This window comes from Ahaetulla prasina, chromosome 1 (assembly GCF_028640845.1).
Source record: "Ahaetulla prasina isolate Xishuangbanna chromosome 1, ASM2864084v1, whole genome shotgun sequence".
Lineage (NCBI taxonomy): Eukaryota > Metazoa > Chordata > Lepidosauria > Squamata > Colubridae > Ahaetulla > Ahaetulla prasina.
Window position 1 is genome coordinate 63692754 of NC_080539.1, and position 22086 is coordinate 63714839.

The following is a 22086-nucleotide window of genomic DNA, read 5'->3' on the forward strand; positions in this document are numbered from 1 at the left end:
AACGTGTCATTTTTCAACATTCAAATCAACTTCAGCGTCAATGTTGTTCAGCGAAACCTGATCCTTTTCTATAACCTTTTTAATTTGATTTTTATGATAAAAGACACTCTTAGACTAACTTCTGAGTGCATTGTTCTCAAATATCCTTGAATCCTTCCAAAAGTAGAGCATTTTGGTCCAGTCTGTATTAGTGGATCTTTTCTCCTTTAATTATATCATCTAGTTCTTTCTGGTTCCCTTAGAGTCCAACTTCAAATTCTCATGTTTTTTTCTAATCAATAGCATTTTCCCATCTGAAGGTGTCATACTTAATTTAATATATTTTAAAAGAATTTAATTCTAAACAACTCACAGAAAGGATTCTTGCAATTAATTTCAAAACTTATTTCAAATCTATAGGACTCCTTAGTCCATTTATACATTTTCAAAATTAGTGTTCTAATCAACCTTTTGTTTTCTGTTTAAGTCCATACAGCTGCATAAAACTTCTTTTGCCAAAGATTGAAGGAGACTCAATAATAATAATAATAATGTGTAATAATGAGACTTGTCCTTCTGAAGATTTTCAATATGCAAAACCCATTTTAACAAGCAATTTCGTACAAGCACTTTTGTGAGTAATCAAAAAAGGAAGTGTGTGAATATAGTACCCTTTTAAAGGCATCAGCTGTGGCTTGGGCAAAGATGGCCATCTCTTGGTTCCCAGGTCTCCAAACCCACTGGAGACGTCTGTTTTACAGACATGTCATCTGAAGCACTTTGGGCTATTCAGAGTCCTCTCCAGAGGAATTCCTTCAGAGAAAAATTCTGAGAAACCAGACCATTCACCAGCTCATCATTCTTCCATGGTCTTCAGTTCATCATTGCATCCCCCACATATCATAAATGGCTTTGAGCTCCTTGGGAGGGAAAAGTGAGCTAGAAATGTAGTAACCAAGCAAGGAAGCTGGCAATTAATTAATAGCTGTCAGGGCAGGGAAATGATAACATATCTGAAAATTGTCATATTTGGAGAGACTCACTGAGAAACCTCTGCCAGAAGATCTGATAAAAGCTCATTTGGAAGCACTGAGTGTCAGACCTGGAAGCCATCTTTTGCATTGGATCATCAGGCCTGCCACATTTAGTGCTGTGGGAAACTGGGAGAGGGGATTGTATGGAGCAGGGGAGATATATAGTTATAATAACATTCTTTTCTCTGAGAGTCAAGGACATCTTGCCCTGCTCCTGGAGGGGTGTGACTGGGAGGTATCTCCAGTTGGGACGGTGCATTAATTGGACCATGTGATGGACATGTGGGTACTGGGCAGGGACTTGGACTTTCCTATGGGTGGGGAAAACCTGGAAGCTTTCAGATTCGGGTTTTCCCAGATGTGCCAATATGGCATCTCTAATAAAATGGAACTTTGAGGGATCTCTAGCCTTGGAGTCTTCTTTCGTTGGGGGTTTTAGTGTCAGGTTGGAACCCTGACACTGAGACTTAAAAACTTCACACATCTCTTGAGTATGTAACTTTCCTCCTCAAATGACTGCAGGGAGTAGTCCATCTGAGCTAGTGCCTTCCTTTCACTCAAGAGAATGCTGCTTGTGTTTCCAGGATTCACATTATACCAGGTCATAAGCTAGTCCACTACTTATCATATACCTCAAACCCAGACTCTGTGGTTAGCTCACGATTCAGTCTGTCATGCAGAACCAGAAAATTGGGTTAATTCCATAAACTAGAGTTAACCATGGCTATGACATGTAAACATAGATGTTGAATTGAGCCCTTGCCAAGAATATATTAAATTGATAATTTTGTTGTATATCTGCTTTTGTTGTGGGTCTGGTATATTTGATTATGTTTTACTGTTAATTGTCTTGCATAAATTTATATTATTATTAAGCCATTTTAAGGTTATCAATCTTAGATCTCTCAAATACATCAGAATCAAATAAGATGTATGTTTTCATTTTTATAACATCCAGATTTTAGTTATGCAGACCGTAAAATGGTATATAGGCATCTGAAATTGCTAAAATGTTAATAGGCCACATGCTTCTGAAACCTATTGCTTCTTTCTTATGAAACAGGCACCTGCTCCTTAGTTCTATTATGAAGACATGACTATCATTAATTCTGAAATGTTATTAAAAAAACTAATTTGGATCAGATCGCTTTTATTCTGTTCTTGCTAGTGTGTATGTAAACAAGTCTCAAGTTTGCAAGTCTCATTGGAAAATACTGCCATCTCTTGGCTAGACTGAGCACAACCATATCACTCTATAGGAAAGTTGTTTGTAAAGGCTATTGTTAAATGCAGTCAGATCTTTTGCCTGAATTAAATAAAAAAGGCTGAGTATATTAAGCTGATTATACCATATGTGACAGATCCTGATTATTTCTAGCCCTGATTACTAAGAATTATGGGTGGTGAAATCTAAGAATCTGGAGGGCACCAAGTTATATAATAAGCCTGTTCTGTTTCATTTTACCTGTCTTTCTTAGTCTTCAGACCACTTGAAAAATTTCACAGACATAATTACAAGCAGAAAGCTAGAAGTACTGCTGTTTCCCCCAGTAATGAATGAGAAATTACCAGAAGAGAAAACATTGAAATTGAACAGAATCATGGTGTAAAATTTGCATGCAATGAACCCCCTTAGTGATTTCTCACCCTTTCTTTTTTAAAATCTGAATGCTGAAGGCTGGTTTTCAGGAAAGGCAAAGTTGAAAAGCTGATAAAACTTTATAGAATTCACTAATCTGTGTCAAAAGTTCACCTCAGGGAACTGGAGCAATAAGAGCCTGTGCAATCTTCACTACATTTGGTCTTTCTCCACTGCATAATCTAGGTGCTATTTTGAGGTTAGTGAGAGATTTCCATTTATCCTGATTTCAGGAATTATGTAATTACATTAGACAAGTGCTTTAACATTTTTTCTGACTCTTTTGAAAATGGGCAACTGTGACTACTGGAGTCTATGCTTATTCTTAGGGGTGAAAAACATCCAAAAGTTCCATAGCATAGATCCCAGTCTAGTGCAATTTTTTTGCATTTGTATTTGTCTCTATAACTGCCTGGTTCAATTTTGATATGGTAACTGGAGTTGCTCAGAAATTAGTTCCCACCTCATAATGAAAATGACAAAGCAAGGTAGTTCCGAGATAAGACTGAACAGTACTTTTCTCTCAACATATAAAGCAACACAAGAGGAACAAATCCAGAAACACTGTCCCTATTATGTTAGTTTGTGTGTGACTAAATTTGTTGCATGTATCAATCAAGCTCGAGCAATTGAGCAAAGTCTAAAGTCCAGCTGAAATGCTTACAGGATTTCCTCTTCGCTGACGATGCTGCTGTCACTGCTCACCCTGCTGAAGACCTTCAACAACTTATGGACAGTTTTAGCAAGGCCTGCCAAGACTTTGGACTAACCATTAGCCTGAAAAAACACAAGTCATGGGTCAGGATGTGGATTTATCTCCCTGTATCCCCTCTGCACAAGAACTGGAGGTTGTCCATGACTTTGTGTACCTCGGCTCAACTATCTCTGACACTCCCTCTCTTTAGATACTGAGCTGAATAAACATATTGGTAAAGCGGCCACCACATTTTCCAGACTTACAAAGAGAGTATGGCTTAATAAGAAGCTGACGGAACATACAAAGATCCAGATCTATAGAGCCTGCGTCCTGAGCACACTCTTGTACTGCAGTGAGTCTTGGACCCTTTACGCACGGCAGGAGAGAAAGTTGAACACCTTTCATATGCGCTGTCTCCAACGTATTTTTGGCATTTACCTGGCAGGACAAAGTTCCAAATAGCACAGTCTTGAAACATTCTGGAATTTCTAGCATGTATACACTACTGAAACAGCGACGTCTACACTGCATGTCGTAGAATGGCTGATGGTCGGATTCAGAAAGATCTGTGTGGAGAATTAGTGCAGGGAAAGCGCCTCAGAGGGAGACCACAGCTGCGATATAAGGATATCTGCAAGAGGGACCTAAAGGCCCTGGGAATGGACATTAACAACTGGGAAACCTTGACCTCCGATCGTTCAGCTTGGAGGCTAAAGACGCAGCATGGCCTTCTCCAATTCGAAGAGACATTTGTTCGGCAGGCTGAGGCAAAGAGGCAGTCCCGGAACCAGCGAAATCTGGGGGCTGGGCAGGGAACAGAATGTATCTGCCCTCAGTGTGGAAGGGATTACCACTCTTGAATTGGTCTTTTTAGCCACCAGATGCACAATACCATTGTCTTTTGAGACTGAAGGATGCCAATAGAATAGAATAGAATCAATCAAGCTGTCAACCATTCAAAGAACTTGATAGATTGTCTTACCTAATTCTGGGATATCAGGATAAAGTCCAATTGGGTAATTGAAAGGAGCCAGAACTCTGAGAAAAAAAAGTAACTTTCTACTACAAACAGTTTAATATAAATTTGCCTCAATATGCCAGTGTGCTATTTAAGTGACAGTGCTGGGATTTATTTCCAAATCAATTACTATAGTATGCAGAATCTCAAGTGCATTATAGATAGACACCATACAGAAAAATAGAACACTGAGCTGACTTATATTTTTCTGTATTCATACCCCAATGAATACTTATACCTCTCACCCTGTAGGGATATGCACGTGCTTCTTAAGAACGGACAATTTGTTTATTGAGACACATAGTGAGATGGAATAAAAAATACTGGTATGAAAAATACAAAATAACTGATGTTTAACAATTCATTAGCATGGCTTAAATTCAAGATATTAAAAATCTCTAAAATATTACTCTTTGCTATACTATAGTTTGAACTGAATAATTCATTGACTTGAACATCAGACAATTATATACCTATGCCAAAATCTAAATCTATGTCAAGGTGTTAGGTAAATATATTTGGAAATCTTAGTAATTTTGGTATGGTAGAAACCCTAGAATTTAGAAGTTCTGATTGTCCCACATTGTCAAAATTGTACTACTGGTCAGTAGATCAAAGTATTGTATATTAAGAAATATACAATTTCTTACACCAGTCTCTCACTACCAGAATATCAGAAGTAAATATTACACAAATAGAAAAGATAAACTATCACAACAAAAAACCATGTTGTATGTTTTTATTTTAAGTTGTTTGACTTACAGGCACTGTGCATTGGTGATGTTCTTTAACTCTGCAATGTTCTTCATCTCCTTGCTAATCAAGGGGAACGGGGTGGAAAGTGTTAGGAGAAATACCTCACAGCAATAGTTCCAGCCTCCAGAAAGATCCAAAAGATATCTGGAGAAATATTTCACTTCTTTAAAAGCCAAAAAGCAAAGAATCTTATTTTACAAACAAACCAGCATATATTTTTTTAAAAAAAGTATGTAATAGAAGTCATTTAAATGCTAAATACATTTTTAAAATAGAATGACATGAAGCTGTTTCATGGTCTCCCCCTTTCCATAAATGTGGAAAGAGATTTCAAAAGCCAAGCATTATCCTTTTAAAAAATTCCATGCATTAAGACTTAGTGTTCTAGATAACTAAAAGTATGGCAATAAATAGTACTTTAAAAAAATCCACAATTTTTTTTTCATGACACTGAGTGGAACAGACACTAGTCCATAAGGCACTTTCAGCATAGGCTATTATTAAACAGCATAGGAAGCCTGAAGGTAAAAAACTTCTAAGCAAAGCAATTATTTACAACAGCACTAAGAAAAAGCAACATTATCTTAGTGATAAATGAATGGAGCAACACTCAATGGGATAGAATCTTTCTGAAAAGCTTTCAAAGGGACTGTATGCCAATGAATAGTCACCCTCTAAAACAAATGCAATTGTTTCAAGGACAGCACCTCTGGATGCAAGAAACAGGATTACATTACTGTTTGAAAAAATAGTAAGAAGAGGCTATAGAGGAATATGGAATACATTATAAATATGGAAAGGTTTAAAAAAATAGCCAGGAAATGGCTCAGAAAAAAATGTAACATAAACTTATAGTTTCAACATCCAAGGTTTCTGCAATATTATACGTTCTCCAAGAAAATCAAATGCACCAATAATCTTTCTCTCCCAGTTGCTGACCACTTGATTTCAGCAGTCTAATTCAAATGTTCCAGGAACTTATATAATAACTTCTATATCCTAAATAGAGAGACAGATATATTTACAAGACTGAAAGTGGCAAGTCCTTAATTAGAGAGTCTGCCTATATGACCTACCAAATTACTTGCCATCTTCTTTCTCATATTCCATGCCAGGCATACAAACATTATGAAACTTTACCATTATAATACTCCGCTTGCTGATATGTTAGATCTAGTTAATCTCTCTTCTTACAATGGGAGATTTGGAATTATTTGCAGGAGCTCACCTGAGAATGCATCATCATTTTCAAAAGGGAATGCAGTGCTAACAAAGAGGCACCCAGAGGATGGCAGTCAGTGCCTTTGTCATTCTGCAGCAGCCCCTTTCCTGCCCTGTGACCACGTCATCCTAAGCTAATAGAAGGGTAGAGAAGGGAACAGACCCTCGCTCTCAGTAGTCCAAACTAATTTCAGTAGCTAATTGGATGCACCATGTAATGTAACCCGCAAAGGAAAACTTTTGCAGTTGCTACAACTATGTATATATTGCACAGTAAGCCAACAAGAAATTACTTCCTTATGTAGAAAAGTCTATCTGATGTTAATTATTCCTATAAACTATTATATTCTAATTCTTATATTTAGGAAAGTTAGTAAATATAAGTTGCTACCATTCTTTTTGTGGGACATTCCCACGAAGAAAGAACACCTATAAGAAAATGCCCAATATAAGCATGCTTTCAACATCGGTTGCCCCAAATAATGCTAGCTTTGGACATGAGAGGGCAGCAGATAACTACAAATGCATCCTTCACTCTAGAGATACAATTTAAACAAGTCTAGGGAATTATCTTTCTTATCAAATTTTTATAGACAAAAGTATTTTCTGTTTTAGGATGCAGGAGACCTAACTCCTAAGGCCAACATTGCTGTCTGCTTTGTCTAATTTTTAACTTCTTGTTCAGTGTTTCTTTGGGCACATCACATTTTATTTACACCTTAAATAAAAGAAAAGGAACTTCTAAATTTTAGAACTGGAAGAGAAGGTGGAAGAAAAGTGTCTTGTAGTGCAGATCAGAAAGTCAGTTGGAGGAACTAGGTTGTGGATTGTGGACCCTTGGCTTTAATGCAGATCTTCACATTGAGACAACTCTGTTAGGATCTCAATTAGATTATCCAGCCCCCAGAGGTAGCCATCCTCTCTGTTCCCCTCTATCCAGGGCACATTGTGCTGCAGAACTTGTCCCTCTGGAAGTGGAGTGGTTTTCCCAAAATCAATCATCCATACTTTGGCCTGCTCCCTCTTGTCATGGATGAAGAGAAGGGAACTCCCAATTACCTGCAAAAGCAAATACAAAAGAACTGAGTATCCCAGAGCAGGAATTAAGAACAAGTGTTCCAAATTCTTCTGAAGATAAGATTGCAACTTAAATATATATATCTCAACAGGATATTGGTATTAAAAAATTAAAAACTGAAATTTTAGGTTCTGAATTTTTAAAAGTAGCAATATTTCAACATGTGAGGCAGTAAAAATTGTTTCCTCAATGCACACAGTTGTGATGTATATGCATTCTTTTGAATTTTCATGAACCAGATGCCCAATGATTTCCATTTGTGTGTTTAGGTGATATGATTTGACCTAGCTCTAGTTTTTTAAAAGACAAAAGGGGAAATGAATAATTTTACCTCATGAGTCATGAAGAATGGTGATTTTTCCAAAGTATCACGTATCCCCTTTAACCGGTTAAGATAACTGTTCTGAAATTGCAAGGGAAAAAAAAGGTAAGTCATACATACTGTGTCTGCATGCATATGCGTGCGCGCACACGCACACACACACACACGCACACATTCACACACACAAAGGCATTATTCTTGAATCAAATAAGTTCCATATCTCAGCCCAGATACCAAATGACTTATAAAAAGGGAATAAAAGGTGAGAGTAGAGGAGGGAATAGCTCCTCTTTTTCTCATAATCTTTTTGAGTGCTGTAGTTGGCTCTGAAGCACAGACTGTCCACCTTTAACATAAGATATTTGGATTATGGAGTTATTCAGCTTTAATTTTGATCACACCCTCCTACAAGACAAGATTGCAAACAAGTTTCTTTGCATAAAAATGATTTCACATTGAACATAGCCAGTATCTCTCCCAGTACTGCTCAACCTCATTTCTCAATTACTCAGGTTTATGGTGCTGGGTGACTTTAGGTTTTCCTTCTAGGTTGAACTTTCAAAGGTGGCCCAGTAATTCACAGCCACAATGGCCTTGTACCAAACCATACTGGTCTCAACCCAGTTGAGACGCCACAAATGAGATCTGTTTTTTGTCTTGGAATGAGAGTAGATAGCATTTGTACTTTGTCGTGGTCACCAGATTCTGTGAGGTCAGCTCTGTCACTTATACTCTGTCACCACTTTCTGACTGGTAAAACCAGGAAGCAGGGTTAGGGCCAGAGTGATGGTTACTGCATCCTTGAGAAAGGAGATGCTGTCACTGGTTTCAAAGTAGTGGTGGCTCATCCTCATAACATTACTGCTGAATTCAGCAATGTTAAGTAACTTCCACAGTAAAAATGCCTAGAAGAAATAGATTTATGTTTTAGAAATAGATTTTCTAGACTCATTTCAGTCAAAATTTGGGCTTGAAACCACTTTGATCATACTTGCAGATGTAAGTACATTCACTATATATTTGTAGTGAAATTGGACAATGACACTGTGCCTCTCTTGGTCTTGCTGGACCTCATGGTGTCCTCCTTGATTGCCTATATGGGTTAGGTTTGGGGGAGCTGTTTTCCAAGCTGTTCTTGTCCTTTTTGAGTAATGGAGGAGAGCTCTTATTATGGTGTCTTACAAGGCTTGGTTTTCTCACTTCTTTTTAACATCTCCATATATGAAGCTATTGGAAGAAGTCATCTGGCAGGCATGGTGAAGTATCTTCAGTATGCAGATAGAACTCAGTTGTATATCTTGATCCTGGGCCAAACAAGAGACATGGCTAATGTTCTCTCTTGATGGCTGGAAGCTATCAAGATATGGAAGGAAGAGAAGAGGCTTAGGCTTAATCCCAGCAAGATGGATAGCTAGTTCTGGAATATTGCTCTATCCTAGACAGAACTGATTCAAAAACTAGGGCTCTTCCTGCACTCCCAGTTCTTTCTCAAGGAGCAGGTGACATTGTAGCTAGTTGGGATCTTTGTATAACTTACATCTTGTGCATCAGGTACAACTTTGCCTGAAAAGAGTCTCATTCCTTAATTAACACTTTTTGGAATATTGCAATATGCCCTGTATTGGCTGCTTCGGAATGCAGTGGCTTGAGTAATGATAGCTATTACAACACCACTCTTATGTAACATCACTATTTCAGGAACTATGACAGTTGCTAGTTACTTTCCAATAACGACCTATATGGTTTGGGATCTGGACATCCTGCTCCCATTTCCATTTCCATTTCCATCGATTTGTTAAGTCCTTTTTAAAGAGAACATCATTCACAGGGATTCCGAGGATGAGTCTTCTTTGTGAAAACTGTCTGCCCATCCACTCAGCCACCCACCACTGCAAGATTAAACTAGTCCCTTTCCTGTTAACATTCTGAAAAAGTCTTAAGGTCTGGCTATTTCAAAGCCCTTTGATTCTTGTGTAGAAGGAAGCTCCCTACAGTTGTATGTGTGTGAAATTTGTTTATTACTTTGTGCAAAGTTTATTGCAATGGTAATTTATTGTTTGTCTTAATTTGTTTGCTATTTTAATATATTATTTTTTAATCCTTTTACTGGAAAGGAGTTTGTAAACTGTACTGACTCTGTAGATTAGAATGGTACATTGGCTCTAAAAAATAAACAGAGTTTATTTCTTCTCATCAGGATAGCAATTTAATAAAAGAAAAGAGAAAAGGATTCCACTAAATCTGACTGGATTTAACATTAATAGGTTCAACAAACTAAAGAGATAACACAATTTTGATTATATATTCCAATTTTTATATGCTTTCTTTCAAAATCAATTTCTTCTAAGGAACATTTAAAATTTAAAATTTTGTTTATAATATGAAGAGATTGAAAAACTTTTGAGCAAGATGTCATAATTTGAACCAATCTATTTAGTTTAGTTAAAGCAAGAGTTAGACGACTTTATTTTGCTCAGTGGCAACACTTATTTTTATTTTGGAGCCCTGCAAAAGCATATTGCTATGTCATCATCAACTATTGCAAAAAACAATATTTTGGCAGCAGTGTTCGTATTGTTTTTACTCAAGGTGGGTGTTAAGCCCAGAGGTGTATCACTTATTTTAGGGGTTCATTAATAAAAAGATTCCCACCCAAATCCCAACATTTTACTGCTGCTGAATTTTGGCAGCACAATATTGGGGTGGGAAAATAATTCAAAGGAGCATAAAAATGAATTTGGGGGCAGTTGTGGCCTGCTGATCCTTGAGTGAAAGTATTGCCCATTTCATTACACATCTCCCCTTTTCATTTTGGCATGTGGTTTTTTGGATGTTAAATTAATCCAAAGTAAGGAACGTCAAAGGAAATAGCTGGAATGACTCACCAGAATGTTATGGTTTCCTTTTGTAAATTCTCTGAAGGCGTCCATGACTTGTTCCTTTGTCCGAGTCTTCTTGAAATCCCTGTTCACGGTGCCATCTTCTTTCTTTAAAAAAACAATGACAAAAACATGGCTATTACTCAGAAGAATCTTTTTCTATTAATACCACTTGCTGTTCACTAAACAGAATGCAGTATATCCTATGACAAAATTTAGAGCAAAAATTTGAGATGGTAATCAGAGCTTAATAAACAGTCATGGGGCATAGAGGAAGACTGCTTTTTTATTGGTCTTGTTCTGGGGACACTGGAGAAGTCATTTCTATGTTTAAAGCTTTTAGTGAAATCGGTTGCATCCAGCTGCTGCCGTTAGAGGCATTTTTCTTCCATTTGAAACTTTTTTTTGAAGGTTTAATGCAAATTATTTTGGATATGATTGCAAAGGAGGCGAGAAAAATTCATTTCATGAGTAAATATCATATTGAACAATGCTAGATATGTAGCGCTTCAACACAATGCATTTTGGCATCATGGAAATTATAAGGCTGGAAAAAATCTATATGTTTACCCCAACTTTCTGACTTACAAGTTGTTATATTAAGGTTTTAATGTAGTAAGCTATTGTAAGGAGATTGCATTCAGTGCAACAATTGGAAGTTGAAGGCCATTATTTCATTAAATTCAGTAATGTCATTCCTAAATTTACTACCCAATATTCATTCAAACCCATCAAATTTATTATAAAAATTTATTATAATAAAACTCTTAAGCTTTAGTTTAATGAGCACAGAAATCAACTCCAAATGAAGTTGGAGCTAATATAAGCAAGAAAATATAACCCACTGGTGTACTTTAGATATGGATTGGAATATCAAAGTACCTCTCATTTGGCACCATAGTTCCTCTATTCAAAACATGTACAGCATCTTATTTTTACTCTTGCTTTTACCTTCCTGAAAATGGGACACTTGCATGCTTTGGGCTCCAATAATTTTTCAGATGGCATTTTTAAAAAAAGTATTAAAAACAATAGGTAGAATAAAAAAACAACTTTTTATTGTAGTTTCTATAAGAATTTAGTATTTCCTTCCTAGCAGCTTAGCTTTACTAAGAACTGGTATCTGAAACTACTACAGACACAGCCAAAAGTTTTGATGTGCCACTCCGATACCTATTTTGTACTTATCCAGATATCCAAACAACTGGGGGAATGTTGTAATGTCTGCAACATCCAGTAAACCATTTACATCTGTGCTTTTATTCAGTATTTACAGACCCCTCACATCCTGGACATAAACTTTTTCATCTCCTACCCTCAAAACGACGCTATAGAGCACTGCACACCAGAACAACTAGACACAAGAACAGTTTTTCCCCGAACGCCATCACTCTGCTAAACAAATAATTACCTCAACACTGTCAAACTATTTACTAAATCTGCACTACTATTAATCTTCTCATCGTTCCCATCACCCATCTCCTTCCACTTATGACTGTATGATTGTAACTTTGTTGTTTGTATCCTTAATGATTTATATTGATACTGTTTCTTGATTGCTTATTTGTACCCTATGATTATCATTAAGTCTTGTACCTTATGATTCTTGATGAACGTATCTTTTCTTTTATGTACACTGAGAGCACATGCACCAAGACAAATTCCTTATGTGTCCAATCACACTTGGCCAATAAAAAATTCTATTCTATTCTACTGTTGCTCAGATAGACAAGGAAGAATAAGGTATGAGATACATTCCACTTATATGAACATAAGCAGTGCCCTGCTGAATTGGACTCTGGCTCATCTAATCCAATAGTCTGTTTCCTACTACTTTTCCATTGATCCCCATGACTTCCATGAATCACTGCATTCCTTTTTTGTAGCCAGACAAAATGGCTTCATGACAGGGATGAGGCTATAGCAAACCTAAGCCTCCAAAGAATCATACTGGATTGCACTAATCAGAGTTTCTTAGGAAGAATTCACATGTTGCTATATTCTCCATTCATAAGACCAGTCTCTTGGTTGAATAAGCTACTACTATATGAAACTTTGCGGGACGCGGTGGCTCAGGGGCTAGGACATTGAGCTTCTTGATCGAAAGGTCGGCAGCTCGGTGGTTCGAATCCCTAGTGCTGCCATGTAACGGGGTGAACTCCCGTTACTTGTCCCAGCTTCTGCCAACCTAGCAGTTTCAAAAGCACGTAAAAATGCAAGTAGAAAAAATAGGGACCACCTTTGGTGGGAAGGTAACAGCGTTCCGCTCTTCGGCTTTGAAATGGATATGAGCACCGTCCCCTAGAGTCAGCAACGACTGGCACGTATGTGCGAGGGGAACCTTTACCTTTACCTATATATGAACCTTTATGACAATACATAATATAACAGGGCAAGGCAAGAAATTTTACATCTGTCAACTGCATGAGTCCAATGATTCAACACAAAAAGAGAAGGGAAAGAGTTAACGCCACAAAGAATTCCATGATCCTGCCATACCAAGTTAATAATGGGAAATCACATCTGTCTCCCAAGAAACCTGTCTCAGTAACATGTACTCTGTAAAGATATAGTGCCTATGGAATGGTTAAACCTAGACAAAAATATTTGACATTTTATATTACATGACAAGTTAATCACAGATTCATTTCCCATGCACTGTTGCAACAGACAAATCTGAAAGGCTACCTTTATTCCTTCAATCCGGAACCCTAACGTTGCTGTAGAACTTATAGTTTCTCTCCACTGCATGTATCGAGGCTTGGTCACTGCATGTTGAAAGTTCTCTTCCTCAGTTGGAGCCTCAGGATCTACTTCAATCATCTTCTGATACATGTCTTTCCTCAAACTTGGCTTCTTTCTAGCCTTTGATAATTCCTCTTCCACATAGGTCCTGCAAAGCCAGTATATGTTCACATTATCATATTTGGAAACTGATTTATTACTACTGTATCACTGATGTTTGGGCAGGTGCACAGGTTCCTCCCTATCTTCTCTAGAATAAGACAGGCAAGATGCAGCCATTGAAACATAACTTTTATTGTTGGGCCTCATGGAGGAATACAAATTACTCATCCATACTCTACGGCATCTTCATTTATTGCAATATTATGAAAGTCAACCTCATCTATAATCAGTACAGCAATGGCAATTTTTTTGAGCAATTCAAGTGAACATATTGAGTCAATCAGATTTAAATATTGGAAGCACTCGTTAATCGGACAGAATTATCCTCCAAGAGCATGGTCCTTCCTGTATAGCCTACTGTGAAAAGTTGAAGACACTTTAGTTTCCAAAGTACATGGTATGAAGAGTGCTTGTAAAAACAATTGTTTTCTTTTTCAACGATACATATAGTAAGTAGCCAGAAATGGTCTGAGTCACTAGTTGTTCTGAAAGCTCCATGATAGATGTGAATGGTTTCCTTAAGGTAGTAAATTGTGTATTTTGGAATGTTTTCCATATCTAAAGTGCTTCCATCGTTTACTGGCAAGTAGACATGAAAGAATGCTATTTGTAGTACAATGTACCTAGCTATGGAATACAGTTGATTGAACAAAAAATAATAATTTTTTTTTTGGTTAATTTTCTTTATTTGCCCACTAGAGAGCTCTGTCCTCCAACGTCAACAGCTATACTTATTGAAATATCACTGTGAGTACTTATTCAACAAAAGATATGTAACTACCTTGCATTTTTTGTGTCCCGTAACCTTAAATATTCCTGATTCTGGTTTATGGATCTTATAAACTACAGATTTAATTTTACTATAATTCAACTCCGCATTTTGCAATACAGTCCTAGACATGAGAGCTTCTAATTTCTGAGCATTTCAGTTTTGTATCTCAAACATGAAAGGGTCTATATTTACATGGGAACATCAAACTGAGAAGAGCATACATTATGTGCAAAATGTTCATTGACATATTTATTGATCTCAGAATTCTAGCATCTTAAATCATAGGCATATAGCATATAGGGGTTTTACTATACCCTTGCCATTAGTCAGCCATGCTGACTGAGCTACTGAGAATTGAAGGGTCATACACTACTATCTAAAAGGTCAGACAGGTTGCTTTTTCCTTTCTTAAATCTTACCATGATAACTAGAACTCTCCCAGATTATATTAAGTGATCCCACAACCCGTTGTCTTCTTTATAGCTTCTAAGGCCACAAGCAGAGCATGTTTCCCAGAAGCTTCTGTGCAGCCATATTCTACATCTGGTTTTTAAGGTAATGCTTAATAAATGTTAATATATCTCTATTCACTGATTTCTTTGAAAATCATCTGAATTAATGATTACATGACACCTGTATGGAAATGATGCCCATATACGTGTAAGGAAGCAAACTTAGTTTATCTACTGAAAATTAGCTTAATTGTGCAATCTTATGGTTTGAGATAAAATAAAAATTAAAATACTGAACTGATCCTTCTCAGCACTCTGCTTTCTGAATATCGACATCAAGGACTCCCCTATACCAGGGGTCTGCAAACTTGGCTCTTTTAAGAGTTGTGGACTTCAACTCCCAGAGTTCCCCAGCTAGCAAAGCTGACTGAGGAACTCTGGGAGTTGAAGTCCACAACTCTTAAAAGAGCCAAGTTTGCAGACCCCTGCCCTATACTGAAGTAGTCAGTAGACCAGAAATACATTCTAGGATTGCATTCTGCTAATCATGGATATCAAACAATTTCATATGCTCTAGTTTTTCCGAATTTTCTCCGATATATACTGTTTTTTACCAACCTAATTAAGAACCTAGTGACTCTTAGAACTACTGCGTCTGAAGTTACTTTTGCCATTGGCAATGATATCTGGGAATTTTTGGATCTGCGGTCTCAACAAATCTGGGAGACATCAGCTTGCTTGAAATATATAAACCGAGTCACAGATCTTTAATACATATTATTAAATAGAGTATTTTCTGTATATTTTATTTTCAATAGAACAGCCAAGGTTCTATATATAATTGAAGAGCTATGCTAAACACACTGTCAAACACAGTTACAGAAGAACAGCAAATTTATAGTTGTTTCTAGATCAAGTAAACTGTAGTAATCCTCTATGATCTCTCTGACGAGGATGTACTTTTTTCGAGAAATGTGTTTGTCAACCCACAGCTTTTAATGCTTTTCCATTTGTTCATGCAGTTAATTTGATTTTTGCTTTCCTTAAGTGCAAAAAAAATTCTAAATCAAGCAGCAAACAGCCTTTTTCACAAAGAGTAAATTTGTGATGATATAGGGCAGTAAATTTCCTTATCTACCTAGGGGTATGGAGTGGCTAGAGAGCATAATTCAATACCAAAAATGCTAGTAAAAAGTAGTTTATGAAGGACTTTTTCCTCAAGAAACCTGGAAACCATGATTCCAGTTTCACTTTAAGCTATAGTGACCAGATGTCCCCCTTTTGGCGGGACAGTCCCGCTTTTTAATAATTTGTCCCGCGTCCTGCAGCAATTCCAAAAAGTCCCGATTTTTTTTTTGGTTTCACTCCCATTCTGAAAATGGGAGGCGGCAACGCAAGAGGAGGAAGAGGAGAAGGGGGAGTGGCGTAGAAGGGGGCGCGAGAGGGAGAAGAGACGCTGCTTGACTTCACCCAAGAGGAAGAGAAGACCCGAGAGGAGAGGAGAGGAGAGCCGAGCCTGCCTGGAAGAGCGGAGAAGCAGCGGCCGCTCCTCCTCCTTCAGGCAGGTGGCAAGACTCAGCGCGCATGCGCAGCCTCCCCCCCCAGTCAATGGTGTCCCACTTTGCCATAGCTGAAATCTGGTCACTTTACTTTAAGCATGAAAGGCAGCTTGATGACTTGGGCCAGTCACTTTCTCTAAAACCAACCCACAACACAGTGTTGTTGTGGGGAAAATTGGAGGAGGAAAGAGTATTACCATATTTTTTCGGAGTATAAGACTCACCGGAGTCAAAGACGTGCCTTAGTTTTTGGGGACGAAAATAAGAAAAAAGCTGATTGGCAGGTGGATTGGCCTCCCGGAATACCCCCAATCAGCTGTTCCCAGAGGTGAATTTTAGCAACAGGTTCCTTGGTTGTGAGCTCTATGCCTTGCTTTTTTCCCCTTTTTTTCTGCCTCTGAAACTTCTGAAACTCCTTTCCAGAAAAAACTTTTTTCTGCCTCTGAAAGCCTCCAAAACAGCTTCAGAAAAAAAGCCTCTGAAGCTCTGTTTGGGGCTTTTTTTCTGAAGCTCTGTTTGGGAGCTTCTTTTCCGAAGCTTAGTTTCTAATGCTGTTTTCAGCCTCTGAAACCTCCGTTTGAGAAGCTGGGCGGGGCTACATTCGGAGGGAAAAAGATGTGTTTTATACTCTGAAAAATATGGTAGGTATGTTTGCTGCCTTGGGTTATTTATACAAATAAAGGTGAGATAAAAATAAAAGTCCTAGATACACTACTGGGCCAAATGAGTTAGAATTCATCTTTCTTTCAAATTCCCATGTTTTAAATTATTTAGATAAGAATAGCAGACTATTCATCAAGTTATGTTAAATATCATCACTCTTATCAGTCAACATGACCATCTACTTTACTGGTCCAAGGTAATGGGAATTAATAGCAAATCAGAATGGCATTAGATTAGGGAAGTTTCTTCTGGATTGTTCTTTTTGTTATTCAGTGGAGAGAACAAACTTTTGTCTACAATCAGGCTTCACTGGTCTGTTCATGCTTAAACTTAAACAATGAAATCATCTGCTTCTTCCAAGGAAATAATTTCTGCCAGATTTCAAACAGAGATAAAAATCCTATAGTGATCATGCAAGAACAGGGCTGTCAAACTCCCAGCCCACAGGCCGGATGCGTCATGCATTGGCCACACCCAGTTTAACAAATGGGTGGGGAGGGTCCTGATAAGTTATGTGATGCCGCTGTGACAACATGATTTTGACACCTCTGTGCAAGAATATCTGATTTGAAACTGAACTTCAGATTTGCACTAGAGCAAACCAATCAGTAGGTTTTTCACTGTTGCTTTAACAAGTCCTCAGCAGGGTTAGGGCAGGGCAAGACTAAATTATTTTGCTGGCCTCACATACAGGTAATAAAGTCTATAATTGCCTCACTTTTATTTTCAAATATTGTTGTAAGAATAAGGTTACTCTATATTTTTGTCTATAAAGAAAAGCTAACCTGACTCCCATCTTGCAGTCCATGACACAAGGAGAATCAAAATCAGCTAGGAGATCTTCCATCTGATTATACCTCTCCCCATCCTTCACAATATCTCCATGATAGGCAGGAACATAAGGCTTAAGGACATCATTCATCAAACGGTCCAAACAACGCTGTTCAGACTCACAATGCTTCTTTAATATCCTTCCATTTGCAGCAGCTTTGAAGCTACCTGAAAGACAGACCAAAACAAAATTGTTTTTAAAATGCAAATGGAAGCATTTTTTAAAATTGCCACAAAGAATATTTCACCCTTTTATGGAATGCCTCAAGCTATCCTGCCTGGTACCCTCCAGGTATGCAGAATTTCAGTTCCTATAAAATTCAGCAGCATGTGAGCAGCAAGAAGTTGAGATCGGCTACAATTCTTTTCTTTTTCTATTGTATTTAATCAAGGCTATATGCCCTTAAATTTTATATGTGCTGGTTGCAGGGTGAAATGAAAATGCAAACAAGATTACTCTTCTGTTCTCTGAAACTGTAAACATAGACACTTTCTATTATGATATTAAATGAATGGTAATAATATAGATCTACTTCAGACAAAGCAGCAGAAAAAGACCAAATATAGCATTTTGTTCAAATGGTTTTTCCCTCCAGTTAATGTGGAAAAGAGATAGAAAATGAGACTGAAAAAGCCTCACATCCTAACTAATTAAAATATTTCAATAGACTCCCTTATGTACAGGATGATGATGATGATGATGATGATTCTGAACCCAACATGATCGGCTTATTTATTTACACCATGTCCATGTTATTGACATATGAAATATATGCATCTCATATGCAAGTTGAATGACTACAGGAGAATGTTGCTCATCTCACATACACAAAGACTGTTATACAACTGACTTTCTTTCTGGTCAATTGTTTTGCTCAAAACATAGCTCTTTTCCAGCTTTTTGTACTAAAGGTTATCTAAAAGTTGCGAAGGAGTTTGTATAAAGGATAAAAGGTGTAGGGGAACGTCAATAAATTACTCCATGACACTTTTTAAAGCATTTCTGGGTTCCTCTTTTTTTTTTTTGATCAATCCTCTATGTGTGAATAAAAGAGAAAGGTGAACAGAAATCTATATTCACTAAAGTCCTACTTGATTTAGGACAGACACCCTGTTCATATGCAGATTATGCAGTTTTCCTTGACAGTTAGTACAACTTCATTGCATCAGGAATGCTAGAGGCAAAATAAGATATGCTCATTACCTACCCTTTATTGCAGGAGTGAGAATATTTACTCTTTTTAATGTTATGACTGAAGGGCCAAATAACCTCTCAGAATACCTTCTGAGACGTCACCAGTAAGAACCGCTCCCCCACAGAGGACGGTAATCTAGTCTGTATTTCCTTTTCTCGCAGTAAATTGTGCACAGAATACTGCTGATATATAGACATGGAGGGAAAAACCGGAATATCTTTTCTTATGACATCTTCACTTTGTTTTTGTAGATGGGACTTTGTGGAGGGGAAAAGCTCTTCCACAAGAGCTTTGATGTTAATGGATATGCAAAACTTACAGACTCACAGGCCAGAGGTGCTCCACCCCTACTTTAATAATATAACTCAGAGCTGTTTGGGTAGATAACTAGGAACTCTGTGGGAAGAATGACTCCTATCACATAGTAGCAGATGGAAATTAGAGGGAAGTCTAACATCGAAAAAACAGCAGAGGAAACTAGCAATATTGCTTTGCTTACAAAAACAACTTTACAATTCTCTATAGGATATCCTCATTATGGGGAAGGGCTGAGGGGTGGGATTCTGCCGGTTTGTACCAGTTCGGACAAACCCCTAGCTCCGATGAACAGCTGAGAGTGAACCAGTCCACTCCAACGATCAGGTGGGCCCACTCACCCACCCACCTGCTCCTGCTCTATACTGACCTATATTTCCTTTGTTTGAAGCCCAGCTGATAGGTGCGGCAGACAGATTGCCGGGCCTCAGCTGTTTTACTCATCAGGGCTGCAGTACAATGTAATTTTTAGAGCTCTTTCCAAATGAACTGTGCGCATGCTCAGTGCGTGCTCAGTGAACCGGTTGTTACACCAGTTGAATCCCACCACTGGAAGGGCTTATACCATGGATGTCAAACTTGCAGCATCATGTTGCTGTAACATGATGTTTTGCGCCATTTTTCCCATTTGCAGAAAGTGGGGTGGGCGTGATGCATTTGGCCTGCAGGCTGCCAGTTTGGAATATTAGAATACTATTTTTTTCTAAGAAACACAGAAGATTTGTTTTATAAGAAATTCAGACAGACTTGTCTGCAGCAGAGACATAGGCTTGCTTTGTAACCAAACTCTTAACATGACAGGACAAGGGGAGGATACAATATATTAGTCCCTGGGTCAAATATTTCAAGTAGCATGGCATTTTCAAGACTTTATATATAATTCAGAATTAAGCAACATTTTGGAGTTGTTGAGCACAACTGGAATTTTAACAGAAAATCATGGGTGATCATGTGGCTGTCATAGGAAGTTATGCATACTTATAAAATGGTTGTCATTCTTTGTTTCAAAATTACTTTCCAAGGATGAATCTCATGATCCCTTCTAGCCCGCAATTTATTTTTGTCATTTTTCATGGCAGGTGACACATTTCCAGACAAACACTAAATTGCAGCCACATTATTTTTATTTTTAAGGAATGTTTAAGGAGTCTATATAAGGTAGAGTCATTCTCCTTAAGCAAAAACTATCTCAGAAATCCCATTATTAACATTATTATTTAATGTTATTAAATAACATTAAATGTTATTAATCCCATTAATAACATTATTATTTAAAATTATGTTAGAAGTTGGTGTCTTGTTACAACAGTAGCTTTGCATTTATTGTAATCATTTAATTAAAATAGTTTTTAAAATCAGAACAGTGAGTTTCTTGGGCATTATTGATTTCCTCAGGTGCCTGCTCTACTATGTCTAAAACAAATCATCAATTCTAGTACAAACTTCATCTGACATTATTATGATAAAACAGTAGGAGAAAAACACAAGTACTTATAATTCAATTTACAGAAGTAATTTATGTTGAGACTAGCTAATTATCTTAAATTCCCCAAGAGACTTTCTGAACATTTCCTTTCACTAAATGAAGTTTCCCTTTGAGAGGGAAGCAGCACAATGTAATCTTTAATACCTGCATGCCCTGCTAATTGGATCCAGGGATATTTCTTCTTAAAGGACATAACAAAGGGGGACCAATGTACCATGTTCTTGATTTTCCGCCACGATTTGCTCTAGAAAAAAAGAAGATAAATTAAAGCGACTACAGAAATTGTATTTATAGCAATACCCTGTTTAAAAACTCTGGTTCAATACGAATAGTGAGATATTGGTGGCAGAACAAGCTCAACCAGGCACCTATGCTGAAGAAAACATCAGCTAAGCAATCCAAGATAAGCCAATCAACTGTGCATTTCTTCTTATAAGACTCGTTCAGATGTTCACACTTTCATTATCTGCTTGCAATTCCCACCATTATACTTGTGGTATACATACCCGGTAGGGGAAAAAGGAAGATATATTTGAAAAGTAAGTAAAGGAAGATATCTAAACTTTTTAAAACTCTTTCTTTCCATTCTCTGCACATAACTGATCTTTTGTTTTTGCTGTGCTCAGATTTAAGAAACCCGTTTTTCTGAGAAAGAGATCTGCTTTATTTATTAAGTTTGGACTTAAATGTCACATTAAGCAAACACTGCTCCAAGTGCAGTCCCACCTTTGATTACATCATTATTATTATGTCTCCCCTATGCAGATATGCTGAGAGCCCACTGAATGAAAGGAGCAGTGAAAAACAAGAGTTGCCCACCTTTTCCAAACCCAGCTAGAGCATGTGCACCATTCTGCTGCTAGGAAATATCCATGGCAGCCGAAAGCAGCAACACAATATTAGTTAAGACCAGACAGAGTTGTATATTAATTACACAAGAAGTACCTTGATACTATACTGTCCTTTTTCTCTTCCAAAATATCTTCAGGGTGGAGGAATCCCTGAATAAGTTAGTCTTGTTATTATGTTTTAGGAAGAATTTTCTCCAAAAAAAGGAAAAACTTTAGCTAGTTACATCAACAAAGCGCCACTTAGAGAACAGAGGAAAGCCTCAGTCCTTCCTGAAGGAAAATATTTTCCCACAATTTGCACAAATGGAACATGTGGCTAAATTAAGGCCGAGGTGTTTCTTATCTCAAAACCAGAAGGCAGAGTAAACTGTCTAAGAAGAAATATGCAAACAAAAAACAATGGGGGAGTGGTTAATAGAATAAAACAAGAC

At 37.5% G+C, this 22086-nt stretch overlaps 1 protein-coding gene across 2 annotated transcripts in view; it reads right to left on the reverse strand.

The window, feature by feature from the left end:
• Positions 1-5091: 5091 nt before the first annotated feature.
• The window catches only part of ITPKB (inositol-trisphosphate 3-kinase B), a 107285-nt gene continuing 90290 nt past the window's right edge, over positions 5092-22086 (reverse strand). For both annotated transcript variants that reach the window (XM_058165017.1, XM_058164208.1), the window contains 6 exons: positions 20949-21048; positions 17762-17975; positions 13312-13516; positions 10630-10731; positions 7754-7825; positions 5092-7403 (listed from right to left, as the gene is read on the reverse strand). In XM_058165017.1, the coding sequence (XP_058021000.1) occupies positions 7188-7403; positions 7754-7825; positions 10630-10731; positions 13312-13516; positions 17762-17975; positions 20949-21048 (909 nt within the window). In that variant the 3' untranslated portion in view covers positions 5092-7187. The remainder of the gene's footprint in view (positions 7404-7753; positions 7826-10629; positions 10732-13311; positions 13517-17761; positions 17976-20948; positions 21049-22086) is intronic.